Source organism: Mesoplodon densirostris, chromosome 8 (assembly GCF_025265405.1).
Source record: "Mesoplodon densirostris isolate mMesDen1 chromosome 8, mMesDen1 primary haplotype, whole genome shotgun sequence".
Taxonomy (NCBI): Eukaryota; Metazoa; Chordata; class Mammalia; order Artiodactyla; family Ziphiidae; genus Mesoplodon; species Mesoplodon densirostris.
Window position 1 is genome coordinate 93325373 of NC_082668.1, and position 16825 is coordinate 93342197.

Consider the following 16825-nt stretch of genomic DNA (forward strand, 5'->3'; position numbering starts at 1 on the left):
TACTAACACTTGAGAGGACCAAAGGACACCAAATTAATACGGCGTAGAAATAGCACTCTTTCCATAATACTGCCCTACTGCTTAATAGGCCGATGCAATGCCTAGGAAATATCTGTCAAGCTTTGAAAGTAGCTGTTTAAAAAGAAGGGGGGAGGAGGTAATCATTTGATTAACATAAAGGACAAAAAAAGACCGTATTTACTGCTCTTCAGTTGACACAGATACATTCCTACAAAGAGAAGTGCTGAAAATATTTCTTAATGTTGCTCTGTGATTCTCTTTACAACTTAAATGTTTCGAATGTTAAAGGTAGGGATATTGATTGTTCAATAAATACACCCTAGCACCCTTGAAAAGTATGATGGGGACCCTGCGAAAATTTGCATTAATTATTTTTTTTTAAATCACGTTTTTTTCAGTGCCTTGTTTTCCACTTATTAAGTGATGATTTCTAGTCTATAGCAAAATTATGTATTAAGTTTACATATGAACATTAAATGCACTCAAACATTATCTCCAAACTCAAATGAAACTGAAATCGTTGGAAGACTGTGGGGCATAGTATTTGAGAGTTAATGAACCTGCAGTTCAATAATGGTATCTGCCATAAAAGTGACACTGTAATGGCACTGGACCTTTTAGCAGGTTTCTGGCCTCTATACACGTATGTGAGCCAACTCACCCCTCTTTTAAAACTAATTTCGTTACTCAAGAGACCTGAAAGAAGCCAAATTGACACTGTTTATGTCTCAAGTTAACATTAGTAACACTGTAGTAGTGTTAGAGTAGTGTAGCACTGATTATTAAAACCTCAGCAGTTCAGATTACTGATGATGAACATGGTGATGGACAAAATGTGTGACTGATAGATCACAAATTGTTAGGTCTAGAATATATTCACTAAAATGACACTTCTCTCCGTCCCCCAAAATGTCTAATGTGAGCAAATGAGTTATAAATGTTATGGCATTTCAAAGTAGACAGACTTTTTTTTGTGTGTGTGTGGTACGTGGGCCTCTCACTGTTGTGGTCTCTCCCGTTGCAGAGCACAGGCTCCGGACGCGCAGGCTCAGCGGCCATGGCTCACGGGCCCAGCCGCTCCGCGGCATGTGGGATCTTCCCGGACCGGGGCACGAACCCGTGTCCCCTGCATTGGCAGGCAGACTCTCAACCACTGCACCACCAGGGAAGCCCTAGATAGACTTTTTAAAACAATTATTTTCCATTCACTTATATCAAAAAATTGAAATTCTCTTCTCCAGTTTGATTTTCAATTGGCAGTAGGTTTGGTTTTAAATTTCTCTTCCTCATCCCCACTTCTCTAGTCCATGGCCAAGCAGATAATCATCTACATAATGAGCTAGAACATGTTATTTTTTAAAAAAGTCTTTTGGGAGTCCTTTTAGACAAGAGAACAATCATTTAGTAATACAAATAGTACTCTGATCGGTTGTGAGAATATAGTTTTGCTAATTTTCTAAAGAGAAAGTATACCAAGAATGAAAAAATATAAATGAGCTCAGGGGGAAAAATAGGTGAAATGGATGCAAATCTGTTATATATACATGTAGGCAGCCTGGCATAGCAAAGTGACTCACTTTATCTACATACTTCTAGTTCCACAACAGTTCCTTCACTATAGCTTTTCTTCTACAAATAGAGAAAACATTCAGTGTAGACAAAATGAATGTAGTCAATATTTTCAGTTCTGATCCTGTGAACATAATTATAAGCTCACTGTGTTTACGCATATCCTCATAAAATGCTTTGCTTTTCAATTTTTTTCTCACTTCCTCATTCCTCCATATCCCCAACAGTCCTAAAGTTGTCTACAATCTTCTTTTTACAAATGCAGGCAAATTCTGGACTGCTTCTTGCCTGTCTTATTGTTCCACACATGTATCTACCCAACTTACTCCTAAGAAAATTAGCGAGGATCTGGTGAACCATCTTTTAGAACTCATCATGACTTCTGAATAAAACTGGTATTCCTTAGATACAAGGCGAGGCTATTTTAAGATAACTCAGGATTTCCCTCGTGGTGCAGTGGTTGGGAATCCGCCTGCCAATGCAGGGGACACGGGTTTGAGCCCTAGTCCAGGAAGATCCCACATGCTGCAGAGCAACTAAGCCCGTACACCACAGCTACTGAGCCTGCGTGCCACAGCTACTGAAGCCCATGCTTTGCAACAAAGAGAAGCCACCACAATAAGAAGCCCGCGCACCATGTTGAAGAGAAGCCCTGGTTCGCCGCAACTAGAGAGAAAGCCCACGTGCAGCAATGAAGACCCAACGCAGCCAAAAATAAATAAATAAAATAAACTTTAAAAAACCCTTATTTCTGTCAAAAAAAATGTCCATTACTAAATACCACAAGAAACAATGGTGGTCTCTAAATGCTCTCAAAACCTCCCCAATGCCACAGAATGGGGTATTTCCACCTTGTTTACAAGTATTATGTGGTTGTTAATCAATCTGTTATTGCTCATAAGGATGCTACTAAAACTCTGCTAAATATATATATATATATATATATATATATATATATATATATATATATATATATATATATAGAAAAAGAGAGTGAAAAGGGAAGATTTAATTTATAAAACATAGTTTCTGTTTGTCTGTAGCTAAACAAAACATAGCATAGTCCAGGGCCTCCCTTATGTCTGCCTTGGACTACATTTTCACAGGTATCCTCAAGATGCAGCTCAGTACAGTGGTTTAGCTAGGATTTTGCCAATGGGACAGGAAGGGTGTGTGTATGTGTGTCTGTGTGGTGTGAAAGCTGTGGAGGAAGCAGGACATGATTATCCACCCACCTGGTATCTGAGATGAGGACAGCATGGCCCCAGACATTTTAGCTGACTTTTTGGTAGCTTCTATTTCATGGCAGATCTTCTCTCCCTCCCTATGACAGCCAGGGTTTTCTTGCATATTGATGAAATGACCTGTAATAAGTTACTTCTCAGTACCTGTCCTCAATATGGAAATTTCCATTCTGAACATGTCAAGTGCAAGGAAGACCACTGTCCACCTCCTACCCCCAATCTTTGGTTTCTCAAAAGAATTTATAATTAACTGTGTGTGGCATTGTGGAGAAAAATTAGAGGGCTGTATTTATCTTCAAATTACACCAGTAAGCTTATGCCAGCTCCAATGACACCAGCCCAAAGAGAGAGAATGGAATTTGAGGGCCTTGTTTTTGTGCCTCATCTCAATGTCTTCTTCTCTCTCTCATCCCACTCCGTATAAAGAGGGCTTGTCATCATTCTGGTCTGTCATCATTTACTATTAACTTATCAGTAAAAGTAGACAGAACCACTCCCAGAATAGACTTTTATCTGTCATTTGTGTCTACCCTTCATGACTGCCCACAACTAGTTTATCTGTCAACCTAAGGCCCAAATAATACCAAAGCCATGAATTCCTTATTTGCCAGAAACGAAGGAATGTCTAGTCATATGGACCCTCCCGGGCCCTTAGACTAATACCTAGCTCTTTCCAGTTACCTTCTTACCTTGGACACAGCCTCACAGGTTAACTGTCAACCAAATGCTCTGTGTCTATAGTTTACTATTCATAGTGTCAGTATTTATCGAGCATGAACATGCCAGGCACTGTTCCTGGTCCTGTAACTACAACAATAAAGACAAAGTCCTCTAAGGAGATCCTCATGGTGGGAGGAGGGCGTGACACAATACATATATAAATACTAAGATAATTTAAATAGTGATAAGTGCTCTGGAGAAAATAGAGGAGTGTGATAACGTGCAGTATTATAAGCGTACTCCTTTGATACAACTTTAGAGGACTTGAGAGCTACAGACATTTTAGGTATCTCTAGAGAAGTAGGTAAATGCTTTGAACTGCCCTTTAGAGACAAGTCTTAAGGGAATAATACTGAGCTGTCCAGCATCTGAGAGACTCAGCCAACCTATGCAGCCTATGCTTTGAGGAAGCAAATCCTGGGACTCTTCTATAAGAGGAGCAGATCCTGGAATTTCCAGGGCTGGGAAGTGCTGACTAAATGACTTTTTTAAAAAGCAGCCACTGACAACAACCATGAGTCCTCTTAGGAGTTTCTGCCAAGATCAGTTGTAGGATGCTAACTCATGTTAATGGGCGGAACGATCAGGAGCCCTTGGATTTACAAGTCCCTGTTGATCTTAGGTCAATTTCTCTCTTCAAAATTTAAGCTCCTTTGAGAAAGAAGCTCTAAGTTACAAAACATATAAGAGGAGATAGAGTACTTACATCATTTGGGAGAAAGAAGTACAGATTCTTGCCAGGAACCTGGGCCAATTTTTAGAGATTATAAACAGATTGATACCTGAAAGGATATGACCTAGGGAGACAGGTTACTCTCAATTTACAAAATTGACATTTCTATAGATTTGTAAGTGAGATGTGTATTGCAGCCTGTTTTCTCACTGACAGATTAGACCAGTGGTTCTCAAACTTTTTGACTTTGGGACCCTACACCTGATAACAACATCTTAACATAAATAACACTTTGGGGAAAAATAATTATATTTTCTAAAACAAAAATAGAAGAACGACATTGTTTTCATTTTTGCAAATTATGTCATGGCTTAGTAGAAGATAGTTGCATTATTGTATCTGTTTCTGCATTTGATCTGCTGCAATATGTTGTTTTGGTTGAAGTGTATGATGAAAATCTAGCCTCACAGAGCTATGTAAATGGAAAAGGGAGGACCTCATGAACTCCCTGAAAGGCTCTTGGGGCCCTCAGAATTCTCAGACCACACTTTAAGAATCACTGGATTAGCAGGGCATTGCAACAGAGAGGAGGAAACAAGTCTTCCAATGAACCAGTTGACAGCTTTTTGAAAGATAAGGAGTCTGAGTCATGACATGCTGGGAATCATAGTATTCTGGTAGTGCTTCTTCGAGAAGCACTGTAAACTTTGAGTTTTATGTATACACAGATCACCTGGGTTCCTTGTTAAAATTCAGATTCTGATTCAAAAGATCTGATGCAAGGCTACAGAACCTATAGTTCTAACAAGCTCCCAGGTGATGCCAATGGTGCTGATCCATGGACATCACTTTGAGTAGCAATGCTCTAGTAAATTATGATATACACATCACCAGAAAACCTATAGGAGAATGCACAAGTAAGCTTGCATGTGTGTGTGTTGTGTGAAGAAGTGTAGGATAGGGATAGGTGGAGGAAAGAGAGAAGTATAAATAAATGCATGCTATCTACCAATACTTTTTAAAAAACTATTTAAAAGATGCTATTGTTTTTTTGTTTTTTTTTTTGCTGTACGCGGGCCTCTCACTGTTGTGGCCGCTCCCGTTGCGGAGCACAGGCTCCGGACGCGCAGGCTCAGCGGCCATGGCTCACGGGCCCAGCTGCTCCGTGGCATGTGGGATCTTCCCGGACCGGGGCACGAGCCCGCGTCCCCTGCATTGGCAGGCGGACTCTCAACCACTGCGCCACCAGGGAAGCCCGATGCTATTGTTTTTTATAAATCCTATACTATGACAAATTTTCACTACTACTTGTCAACCAGCAAAGCAAACTAAGGCATAATGTTGCTATGTTTGTTGAGGCAGAGGAGAATGGTATTAGATCTGAAAAAAAAAATAAGTTTTGCCCCTAATAATGTAAAGGATTGGGCAAGTAATTGATGGACTATGTGTTAGTCTTAAGTCCATAGTATTAGCAGTAGAGCAACAGCATGAAATTATGCAATTTATATATGCTCAGCATGTAGAGAATTCAACAACTCATTTATTATTTCATGTGTAGAAATCATATTTTAAAAGGCTTTGCAGAGGATAGTACTGCAACAATACAAACTTTTCCTTACTTAACATGCAAAACAAACCATATTGGCTAAAATTATCAAACAGAATTTTGCAGTACGCGGGCCTCACTGTTGCGGCCTCTCCCGTTGCGGAGCACAGGCTCCGGACGTGCAGGCTCAGCAGCCATGGCTCACGGGCCTAGCCACTCCGCGGCATGTGGGATCTTCCCGGACTGGGGCACGAACCCGTGTCCCTTGCATTGGCAGGTGGACTCTCAACCACTGCACCACCAGGGAAGCCTATCAAACAGAATTTAAAACTTGCAGTAGAAGCATGAGATAGTTTATTTGGTTATTAAATGTTATTTCCCATTACTCTACAATCTTTCCTTAAACTTAACTTCAAGGACATTAATTTGTACCCAACTTTAGCCGCTTAACAACCTGACCACAAAATTTGGTCATTCCTTGGACCTACCTTACTTCTAAGATCTGAACTCTGAAATTTAAAAAATTTCTTGTCTAGCTTTTGGGGCTTACTGAAATGGATCTTCAACCTTATTGCAACCTCTGAGTCCTTGATCCCCCCACTTTTTAAAAATATTTGATAAAATACACACAAAATTTACCATCTTAACCATTTTAAGTGTACATTTCAGTCATATTATAATAAATATATTCATAATGCTGTGCAACCATCACCACCATCCATCTCCATAACTCTTCTCATCTAGTAAACTAAAACTCTATACCCATTAAACTATAGCTGCCCATCCCCCTCATTTCCCTCATCTCAGCCCCTAGCAACCACAATTCTACCTTTTGTCTCCATGATTTTGACTACTCTAAGTACCTCATATAAGTGAAAACATACAGTGTTTGTCTTTTTGTGACTGGCTTATTTCACTTAGCGTAATGTCCTCAGGGTTCATCCACAGTATAGCATGTCAGAATTTCCTTCTTTTTAAGGCTGAAAAATATTCCACTGTATGTATATACCACATATTGTTTATCCATTCATCCATTGATGACACTTGGGTTGCCATTTTAGCTATTGTGAACAATGTTGCTATGACTATGGGTTTACAAATATCTCAAGACCTTGCTTTAGATTCTTTTGAGTATATACCCAGAAGTGCAATTGCTGGGTCATATGGTAATTCTATTTCTAATTTTTTGAGGAACACCATACTGTTTTCTACAGCAGCCATACCATTTTACATTCCTACTTACTGTGCACAAGGGTTCCATTTTCTCCATATCAATGCCAACATTTGTTATTTTCCATTTTTCTTTGATAGTAGCTATTCTAGTGGGTGCTTGGTGGTATCTCATTGTAGTTTTGATTTGCATTTCCCTAATGATTAGCGATGTTGAGCATCTTTTCATGTGCTTGTTAGCCATCTGACTATCTTTTTCTGGAGAAATGTCTATTCAAGTCCTTTGGTCATTTTTAAATTGGGTTGTTTTTTGTTGTTGTTGAGTTTTAGGAGTACTCTATATGCCTGGATATTAATCCCTTATCAGATATATGATTTACAAATATTTTCTCCCATTCTGTGGATTGCCTTTTTACTCTGCTGATGGTTCTCTTATTGCACAAATGTTTTAAATTTTTCATGACGTCCAATTTATCTATTTTTTTCTTTTGTTGCCTGTGCCTTTGGTGTCATATTCAAGAAATCGTTGCCAAATCCAATGTCCTGCAAACTGTGCCCTGTTTTCTTCCAAGAGTTTTATAATTTTAGGTCTTACATTTAAGTCTTTAATCCACTTTGAGTTAATTTTTGTATACAGTGTTAAATAAGGGTCCAGCTTTTTTCTTTTGCATGTGGATAGCCAGTTTTCCCAGTATCATTTGCTGAAAAGACTGTCCTTTCTCCATTGAATGGTCTTAGCATTTTTGTCAAAAATTATTTTACAAAAAAATATTACTCAGCCATAAAAAAGCATGAAATATTGCCTTTTGTAGCAACATTGATGGACCTAGAGAATATTATATGTAGTGAAGTCAGACAAAGAAAGACAAATACTATATGATATCACTTATGTGTGGGATCTAAAAAACAATACAAATGAATCTACATACAAAACAGAAACAGACTCACATAGAAAACAAACTTATGGTTACCAAACGGGAGAGGGAGGGAAGAAGGGACAAATTAGGAGTATGGGATTAACAGATACAAATTACTGAACATAAAACAGATAAGCAACAAGGATTTACTGTATAGCACATGGAATTATATTCAGTACCTTGTAATAACCTATAATGGAATATAATCTGAAAAAAACAATTGAATCACTTCGCCATACACCTGAAACTAACACAATATTGTAAATCAACTATCCTATACCAAAAAAAAAAAAAAAGAGTAAAAAAAATATTTGGCCATATATGCAAGGGTTTATTTCTGGGCTCTCTATTCCATTCCATTGGTCTATTATGTCTATCTTTATGCCAGCACCACACAGTTTTGATTACTGTAGCTTTTGTAAGTTTTGAAATCAGAAAGTTCATATTTTTCTTTTTTTGACTTTCTCCACATCTTCCTTTGGTTCTTCGATCATCTTTTTTTTTTTTTTTTTTTTTTTGCATTACGCGGGCCTCTCACTGTTGTGGCCTCTCCCATTGCGGAGCACAGGCTCCGGACATGCAGGCCCAGCGGCCATGGCTCACGGGCCCAGCCACTCCACGGCACGTGGGATCCTCCCGGACCGGGGCACGAACCCGCGTCCCCCGCATCGGCAGGCTGACTCCCAACCACTGCGCCACCAGGGAAGCCCTCTTTGATCATCTTTAAGACAGTTGTTTAAAAGTCTTTGCCTAGTAGATCTGCCATCAGGTCTTTTTCAGGGGCAGATTCTGTTGATCTTTTTTTCCTTTTAATGAACCACATTTTCCTGTTTCTTTGAATATTTTGTGATTTTTTTGTTGAAAACTGGACATTTGAATGTAATGATGTGGGATGGCTGGAAATCAGATTCTCCTCCTTCCCCAAGATTTGCGCTTTTTATTAATTGTTGTAGGTTGTCTCTGTGCCAAGGATCAACCTGATGTGTAAACATAAGGTCTTCTCAGGTCTTTTCTGAGTCCATGACTTCCCTTGGGCACAAGTGGTCACTGTCCTTACTCCTGCTCTGCACTTCTTTTATTCACATGTACTCCATATCATATACCATACCTTTCCCCTTTTCAAGCCCACAAGTCTCTCTTCAGGAGTATGCTTCAATCTTGTATTAGAATTCTATAACAAAACAACATACCAACTTCCCCCAAATCAACTTTTTCCTTGTCATCCCTAAGATAATCATACTAAAAATCAAAGCATGGGCTTTGGAATCAAAGATGACCTGAACTTGGATCCTGACTTTGCCACTTAATGGCTATGTAATTTGGGGAACTGTTTAACTCCTCTGAGCCTTTTTACTCTGCATCTTGGAAACCAATCCCAATTTTGCATGGTTGTCATGAAAGTTAAATGACATAGTATATGAAGTCCCTAGGATAGGGAATGGCACTTATTTGATGCACATACCCTCTCCTCCTCCAACTGGTTCCCATCAAAGCCTACTGGTACGACTTTTGTAGACTTTTAAAAAAAATATTCATTGCCGCCATCCTAGACCGGACCCTCGTTGCCTCTCAGCAAAGCTACTACAGCAACCACTGACCGTTACTGGCTCCCGTCTATCCGACACTGTTCTGGTATGAAACGTTCTGGGCTCTAGACCTTCAATGGCTGGCTGTGGTCAAATGAATAAACCCACACTTTTACATCTGACAAATTACATAATTTGGCCCCCGTTTACCTTTGCAGCCTTATCTTACACTAGTTCCCTTCCATACCCAGGCAGCTCTTTGTTTCTCACGAACCTTACCACATGCTTTCACTAGCTAAGATACCCTCTTATTCTGGCCTTTCTTCATTCCACCAGTTCAAGGTTTATATTAATTTGTAGAAAAGTAACTCTTCTTCATGTGATCCCACCGTTAGAAAACTCTTTTCTACTCCCCTGAGCATCTTAGTACTTCCTGCCACTCTTCTGGAACTCACCATTCTACTTTGAGTTTTAGTTATTTCCATACATGTCTAGTGTTTTCCATACATGTCTAGATGACAAATTTTTCTTTAGTTCAAACATACACTTCATACTCAAATCTGTATTTTGGGTTAATCCCAAAGGCGTTAAAAATACCACATTCCTGCAATGAAGAAAGGTAACAACATGTTACAAAATATGAAGTATGCCTGGAAATCTGAAATACCTTTAGGTATACTAAATAAATACAGATGAATTAGCACTCTACCACTCTTGGGTGCTCTTGTCTCTTGGAGTTTTTAAACAGGCCAAACTTATCAACATGGAAAACTCATTTGGTCTTCAATGCAAAAACGTCTTTATTGGCCTCTGTTCAGAAACTAAGAAGTTAGTGAAAAGCATACACCATTAATATTTGCTTATAAGGCTGGTAGTACTTGCTGCAAAAATGGCATACAATAAACATTTCTGCTGTCAAATAGATGTATTCTAGTGATATACTTTCAATGTCAAATTTGTTACTCCAAGTAAGGTAAAATCGCCTGTGGTTATACTTCTAAGTTATACTGATTTTCTAAAGAATTTTTTTCCTCAGTAACTTGGAAGCCAGGCAGCCACAGCACAATTTCCTTTTCATTCTCAGGGGATTTCCTCAGCTAAGGGCATGTCTTATAAGAAACCTGTTCCAGAATCAATGTTTCAGGTCTCTTTAAACACCAAACCAGCAGTAAGGGCAGGTTTTGTTTGTTTGGCCTAAAATGAACTTGTAACAGAGGACTGGTTAATCTAAGTATTTCCCTAGGACTTAAAAAATTTCATATGATTTTACACTATGGACTTTGTGTTAACTGTACAGTACTTCTTCGTAAATTGTAGTAAGATATGTATTTTCTTTTAACCAATTCAGTGGCATTCAGTACATTCACAATGTTGTACAATCACCAGAACACCGGTTACCCCAAGAGGACCTCCCACACCTATTAAGCAGTTACTTCCCAATCTCTACTCCCACTAGCCTTTAGTAACCACTAATCTACTGTCTCTATGGATTTTTTTTTTTTTTTTTGGTGGCACTGCGTAGCTTGGGGGATTTTAGTTTCCCAACCAGGGATTGAACCTGGGTCCTCGGTGGTGAGAGCGCAGAGTCCTAACCACTGGACCACCAAGGAATTCCCCTGTCTCTACAGATTTGCATATTCTGAATATTTCATGTAAATATTCAGCCTTTTGTGCTTGGCTTTTTTCACTTAGCCAAGTGAAAGCACTTTCACTTTCATGTTTTCAAGGTTCACTCATGTTGTAACGCTCCTCAGTACCTCATTCTTTTCTATGGCTGAATAATATTCCATTATATGGATATACCACATGTTATCATCAGCTTATCCAAACATCAATTTGGTTGTCTCTACCTTTTGGCTATTGTGAATAGTGCTGCTATGAACATCTGTATATAGTTTTTGTTTGAATGCCTGTAATTCTTTTGGGTATATACCAAGCTGTGGAACTGCTGGGTCATATAATACATGTAATATTTCTTTACATTGCTAAATTCAAATACTGAGTAGTACTATTTAAGAAGATAGTGAAGGTTCCAGGAAATTATGTAACATAGACTAGGTGATTAACCAACCAGAAAGTGGTAGTAGCTCTCTCTAGCTCTTTAGTGTTTTTGACACTTTATAGAGAGTGGGAAGGATACAGATAAGTTAGTGATCCTCAAATAATGTGCACAAAAATTACCTGAGAAACCTTTTTAAAAATGCAGATCGCTGAGTTTCAAGGCCAAAGACTCTAATTCAGTAGGTCTGGAGCCTAGGGATTTGTACTTTAGACATCCTGGGTGATTCTGATGGAGATGGGTCTTCCCACTGCACTTTCACAAACCCTTGTAGCTGATGGCTTTTAACTGAAATCAAATTAGGTAGAAGGGATTAAAGGAATAAAATGACAGTTTTCCAACTGTCATCCTAACCTTTTATAGAAACCCTGAAACTGTGATGACAAATAATGTAATGGTACAATATATTTGCTAGGGGGAAAACTCAGTCTTTCTATAGTAGCACCCCTTTCTTCATTTTAATAGGCAAAATTTGACCAATAAGCAACACGTAGTATTAGAAACAGAATACTATTGAACCAATTGTCATTCCCAAGACTCCAATTATAAACATTTGTTGGTGTCAAAGATAAGCAATGCTTTAGCAACTTTGGGCTTTAAGTTTAAATTCAGTTTACTTTTTGATTTTTTTTTTTTTTTTTTTTTTTTTTTTTTTTGCGGTATGTGGGCCTCTCACTGTTGTGGCCTCTCCCGTTGCGGAGCACAGGCTCCGGACGCGCAGACTCAGCGGCCATGGCTTACGGGCCCAGCCGCTCCGCAGCATGTGGGATCTTCCCAGACCGGGGCACGAACCCGTTTCCCCTGCATCGGCAGGCGGACTCTCAACCACTGCGCCACCAGGGAAGCCCATGATATTTGGTTTTTAATGAGAGCCTTGTTTAAGCAAGAAACTAGCTGCTAGTTAGATCGAGTTTCTTCTTAGAAGACAGATAAGATTCACTACAGACACACAACTGCTTAACGTGAGACCTACTGAAAAGTAAAAATCACCTCCCTAATCCCAACACCCATTTAATAAGGCTTCAATTCCTAAAAACCCAACATGATTTATTTTTAGATCCAGCTGTGTTAAGACCAGCCAGGTTAGTCCTGGAAGGTGATTCTGCTTCCAAATATTGTAATTCACGTTAGCCCTTAAAAACACAAAACCATCTTGAGCAATTAATATCTTGATTTAATTAATATTTCATAGAAGCTCAAAGCACTCAAACATTTTCCCTTTACATGAATAAACAAAAGCCCTATAATTTACAATGTTCAGAACACTATATAAAAGAATTCCCATAAAAATTACATTAGGATCTTTTCCATCACCAGGGCAACTGCAGTAGTTTCCTCTGACTTGTACAGCCTCTGCCTGAATACATGTTCTTCTTTGTGATGATCTAAATTTAAATTAGGTAAGTACAAATCACAGCAAAAATTAAAGTTTTCATCTTTAATAACTTTGGAAATAACGTACATTTTCATGACACCAATGCTACAGTTTTTGGAGTCACAGTAAGATACACAGAATTACATCCGTAATTAAGATGAGTGCCAACATTTCAAGCAGTAATTTGTTACATGGCAAACAAAATCAAGAAAGCAACCATCAAACAAAAGAGACCCATAGCTTCAGACAAGGCAAATCCCAGGATAGCATATGAGAACAGCTGCTGTTTCAGCGAAGGGTTTCTAAAAGAGACAACACATATCATTGTTACTGTGAAATATTATTTGAATTTTAACATGGTTGGTAAATGTTAAAGAACCAGATTACTAGCGTGAGAATCTTTGTAAATTGGAAAGTACCGGAACAGTGTTTTGCCTAGATCTCTTTTGGTTCTGCCTTTGACATTCCTTTCTCCTCATTCCTAATCATATGGGGAAGGGGAGGCACTGTCTCTCTATATCAATATAAATGGTTAGTCTTCATCCATTTTGAGGGATTCTGACATTCTTCTTATCCCCGTGAAAGTATGTTCTATACATTTTAAGATTTGCTAGTTTAAAAATAATGTCTTAAATAATAAAATGGAAGCTGATATTTTTAAAGCATGAGCTCTCTTAATTATATTCCCACTACAACTTAAAAATTAAAGAGTGCAGACTCTGAAGTCAAAGTGAGTTAAAAATTATTTTCTGACACTGGCTTTGACTTTGGGCAAGCCGTATAACCTCTGTGTCTCTAGTCCTTCACAGGTAAACCAGTGTTTCTCCAAGGCGTGTTGGGAGCAGTCAGATAACTGCATGCAAAGACCTCAAAATATAATGCAAGACACAGACAGGCACTTAATACAAAGTAGCTATGATGATTTCACTAGTTTTCTAAGTTTCCAATTATTGCAAGCATGTTTTAAACTAGTTTATTCGGCAACAGGAATTACCTGGCGTAACCAATGATGAGGCTGCCAAAGACTGTGCCAATACCAGCACCGGAACCAGCTACTCCTACTGTTGCAGCACCTGCACCTATAAATTTGGCTGCAGTATCAATGTCTCTGCTGATTGCACTGGTCTGGAACTCCCTCTGGATTAACTGAGACACACCATTCTGGGCCCCATTAAATACCGTAGAGCTCTAGAGAACAGGAAATAAAGGCAAAGGTCAAATCAGCAATCACAGTTAGTTATTTTAATTACTGTACTGTCAAAATGATAACCACTTCTCTATTTTTGTAGCTGAGTTTGAATAGGTGGTGTGGCACACCAGAAAAATCTGGGGCTTAGAATAATTCCCATCTTGCAGAATAGGAACAGCAATATCTACACCGCATAAGGTTTTTGAAAATTAAGAAACAGTGTACGTGCATATGCTTTTTATTTTAAATTAATTTATTTATTTTTGGCTGCATTGGGTCTTCATTGCTGCGCACGGGCTTTCTCTAGTTGCGGCAAGCAGGCGCTACTCTTCGTTGCAGTGAGTGGGCTTCCCACTGCAGTGGCTTCTCTTGTTGCAGAGCACGGGCTCTAGGTGCGCAGGCTTCAGTAGTTGTGGCATGTGGGCTCAGTAGTTATGGCTCGCAGGCTCTAGAGCGCAGGCTCAGTAGTTGTGGTGCACGGGCTTAGTTGCTCCACGGCATGTGGGATCTTCCTGGACCACGGCTCGAACCTGTGTCCCCTGCACTGGCAGGCGGATTCTTAACCACTGCGCCACCAGGGAAGCCCTGCATATGCTTTTTAATAGAGTAGGCTGTTCAGTAACTGTTGCTATCATAATCTTAAATACAGGCAACTCAAAACCATATACTTGGGGCTTCCCTGGTGGCGCAGTGATTGAGAGTCCGCCTGCCAATGCAGGGGACACAGGTTCGTGCCCTGGTCCGGGAAGATCCCACATGCCGTGGAGCAGCTGTGCCCGTGAGCCATGGCCGCTGAGCCTACGCGTCCGGAGCCTGTGCTCCGCAACGGGAGAGGCCACAGCAGTGAGAGGCCCGCGTACCGCAAAAAAACCCCCCAAAGACAAAAAAAAACATATACTTAAGTATATATACTGACTATATTTCTTAGCCAATTCAGGTGGATAAGTTTTGGATACAAGAGTTTCTTTCATTAGCTCATTCTCTGCAAATTTTTTGGATGAAAAGGTGGAAAGGACTCCCTCAAACCACTCATTAATGAGGTTTTTCCCCTTTACTTTAATCAAAACCATAAGGCTTATTTGGTAGTGTTACTTAATTTCTATTATTACTACATTTACCTCTCCAGTCCTAGCCTCTGGTCGAGATAACACTGATGCAGAAATTGGTCTGTATGCAACTCTGGATCCAGCTCGGATCTGTTAATGAAAAAAGATTCCATGTATTAAGTAAAAATACAGATAAAGCTTCAATGACCCTTCTTGCAGCATGAATTCTAGAAAGGCAAGCTGCAAAAATGAGTAAGAAAACTTATGACTTTTCTCTATTGATTCTTATCTTGTCTGTTTGGTCATTTTTCAAGGCACGAAGCAATTTTAATAAAGTTGTTAATGAAATTTTAAAGCTTGCTTCATAATGTATTTGTGATATTCTGAACAAAACTTCTAAGAACAATTAGTTAAAAAGAATAAGTATTGCTTTAAAAATTTCAATTATTGTAGCGCCACAATTCAGATCAGAAAACCAGCAATAAAGACCCCACATTCTTTGGTTAAGTTTAAGTGGATCAACAAGTAGGTACAACAGCACTATAAACAGCGTGTCATTTTAAATAGCCCATTAGTTAACATGAGCTCCCGCTACTTCTAGGATATTCCTATATGTCCATTAATCATAGAATTAAAAAGCAGTTTAAGCAATTCCACATCAGTGGAAGAACAATCGTTGAAATACTCTGACCATAAGGACACGTTCCAGTCCACCTTCTCCGCCCTTGAGTGTGCACTAAATTAAGGTCACAGAAAATCCCTTCAGAACCGACTTGATTCTCTAAGACAAACCCCCGAGATCTTCACTTCACCAAAAGTGTCCAAAATGGTTTTGGAAATAACATCCCAGAAGCAGGAGGAGAGATTTTCGGGTCCTGCACCAGCCGCCTCCGCCCACACAGGGTGAGGCAAAGTCCCTCCCTCTGCAGCAGCGAGACTGACCTACAGATCAGCAAGTGAGAGTGCAGCCGCGACGCTAGGCCTCGGAGGCCCCCTCCACCCTCCACTGCACCCCACCCCTCGCGTGGCCGCGATCCAACAGGGTGTCGGAGGAGGTGGGGTGGGGGGCCGCTCCGGAACGAGGGGCAAGGAGGGTCTGACCTACACCGAGCTGGGCCAGACAGCTAGGCCTCGGCGGCTCTCCACCCCCCGAGTGCAGGGGAGGAGCGGAGTGAGAAGCCCCAGGAAGAGGAGGAAAGGGAGAAAAGGTCACACAGGTTAAGGGGCTAGGGAGAGCTGTCCCGAGAGGGCGGTGTGTCCTGCCCCCAGGTGACCCGTTCAACAACGTGGACGCCCGGGCCAAGTGGTGGGGGCCTCGAGCCCCCGGCCCAGCCTGGGCTACGCACCAGAGCTGGGGTGCAGGCGAGCTTGGCGCAGGCGAACATCTTGCACTCTTCGGGGCGGCGCGGCTGGAGGACTTGGGTGACAAGCGACTAGGGCTCCTCTCCCGCTTCCTCTCTGTGGAGGCAAAGAGGCTTAAGGTCAAGTGCCCTCCGAGGGCCCGTCCTTCCACCCAGGTCCCGCGGGCTCCCGGGCACGCGGTCAGCTCGGGTCCCGCGCCAAGCGAGGCGACAGTAGAATGAATGGGTCCCTCCTGGGCGCGGTTCCACTTCGGCCAGGTCCGGCTCCCGCGCCCTCCGCTTACCTTCCCGGGAGGTGGCGGCGGCCGAGTCAGCAGAGGTCGAAGAAATGGGGCTGGGCGCGCAGGCGCGGTCCGCCTCTTATCCGCGCCGGGGCACCCGGATGCAGAAGGCGGGGAATCGGGTACAG

The 16825-nt window shown here is 40.8% G+C and overlaps 1 protein-coding gene across 1 annotated transcript; it reads right to left on the reverse strand.

Moving 5' to 3' along the window:
- Positions 1-12868: 12868 nt before the first annotated feature.
- ATP5MC3 (ATP synthase membrane subunit c locus 3) lies at positions 12869-16789 on the reverse strand. Its single transcript, XM_060106246.1, has 5 exons — positions 16701-16789; positions 16402-16513; positions 15128-15205; positions 13815-14008; positions 12869-13122 (listed from the first exon to the last, which is right to left on the reverse strand). The coding sequence occupies exons 2-5, from the start codon at positions 16438-16440 to the stop codon at positions 13008-13010; spliced, it is 426 nt and encodes a 141-aa protein (XP_059962229.1). The 5' UTR covers positions 16441-16513; positions 16701-16789; the 3' UTR covers positions 12869-13007.
- Between the last annotated feature and the right edge of the window lie 36 nt (positions 16790-16825).

Coding starts and splice junctions, on each gene's coding strand:
- ATP5MC3 (XM_060106246.1), bottom strand. CDS start 16,440: ATGTTCGCCTGCGCCAAGCTCGCCTGCACCCCAGCTCTG. Junction 15,206..16,401: donor TCGCCTGCACCCCAGCTCTG/GTGCGTAGCCCA, acceptor TTTCATTAACAG/ATCCGAGCTGGATCCAGAGT. Junction 14,009..15,127: donor CAGAGGCTAGGACTGGAGAG/GTAAATGTAGTA, acceptor CCTGTTCTCTAG/AGCTCTACGGTATTTAATGG.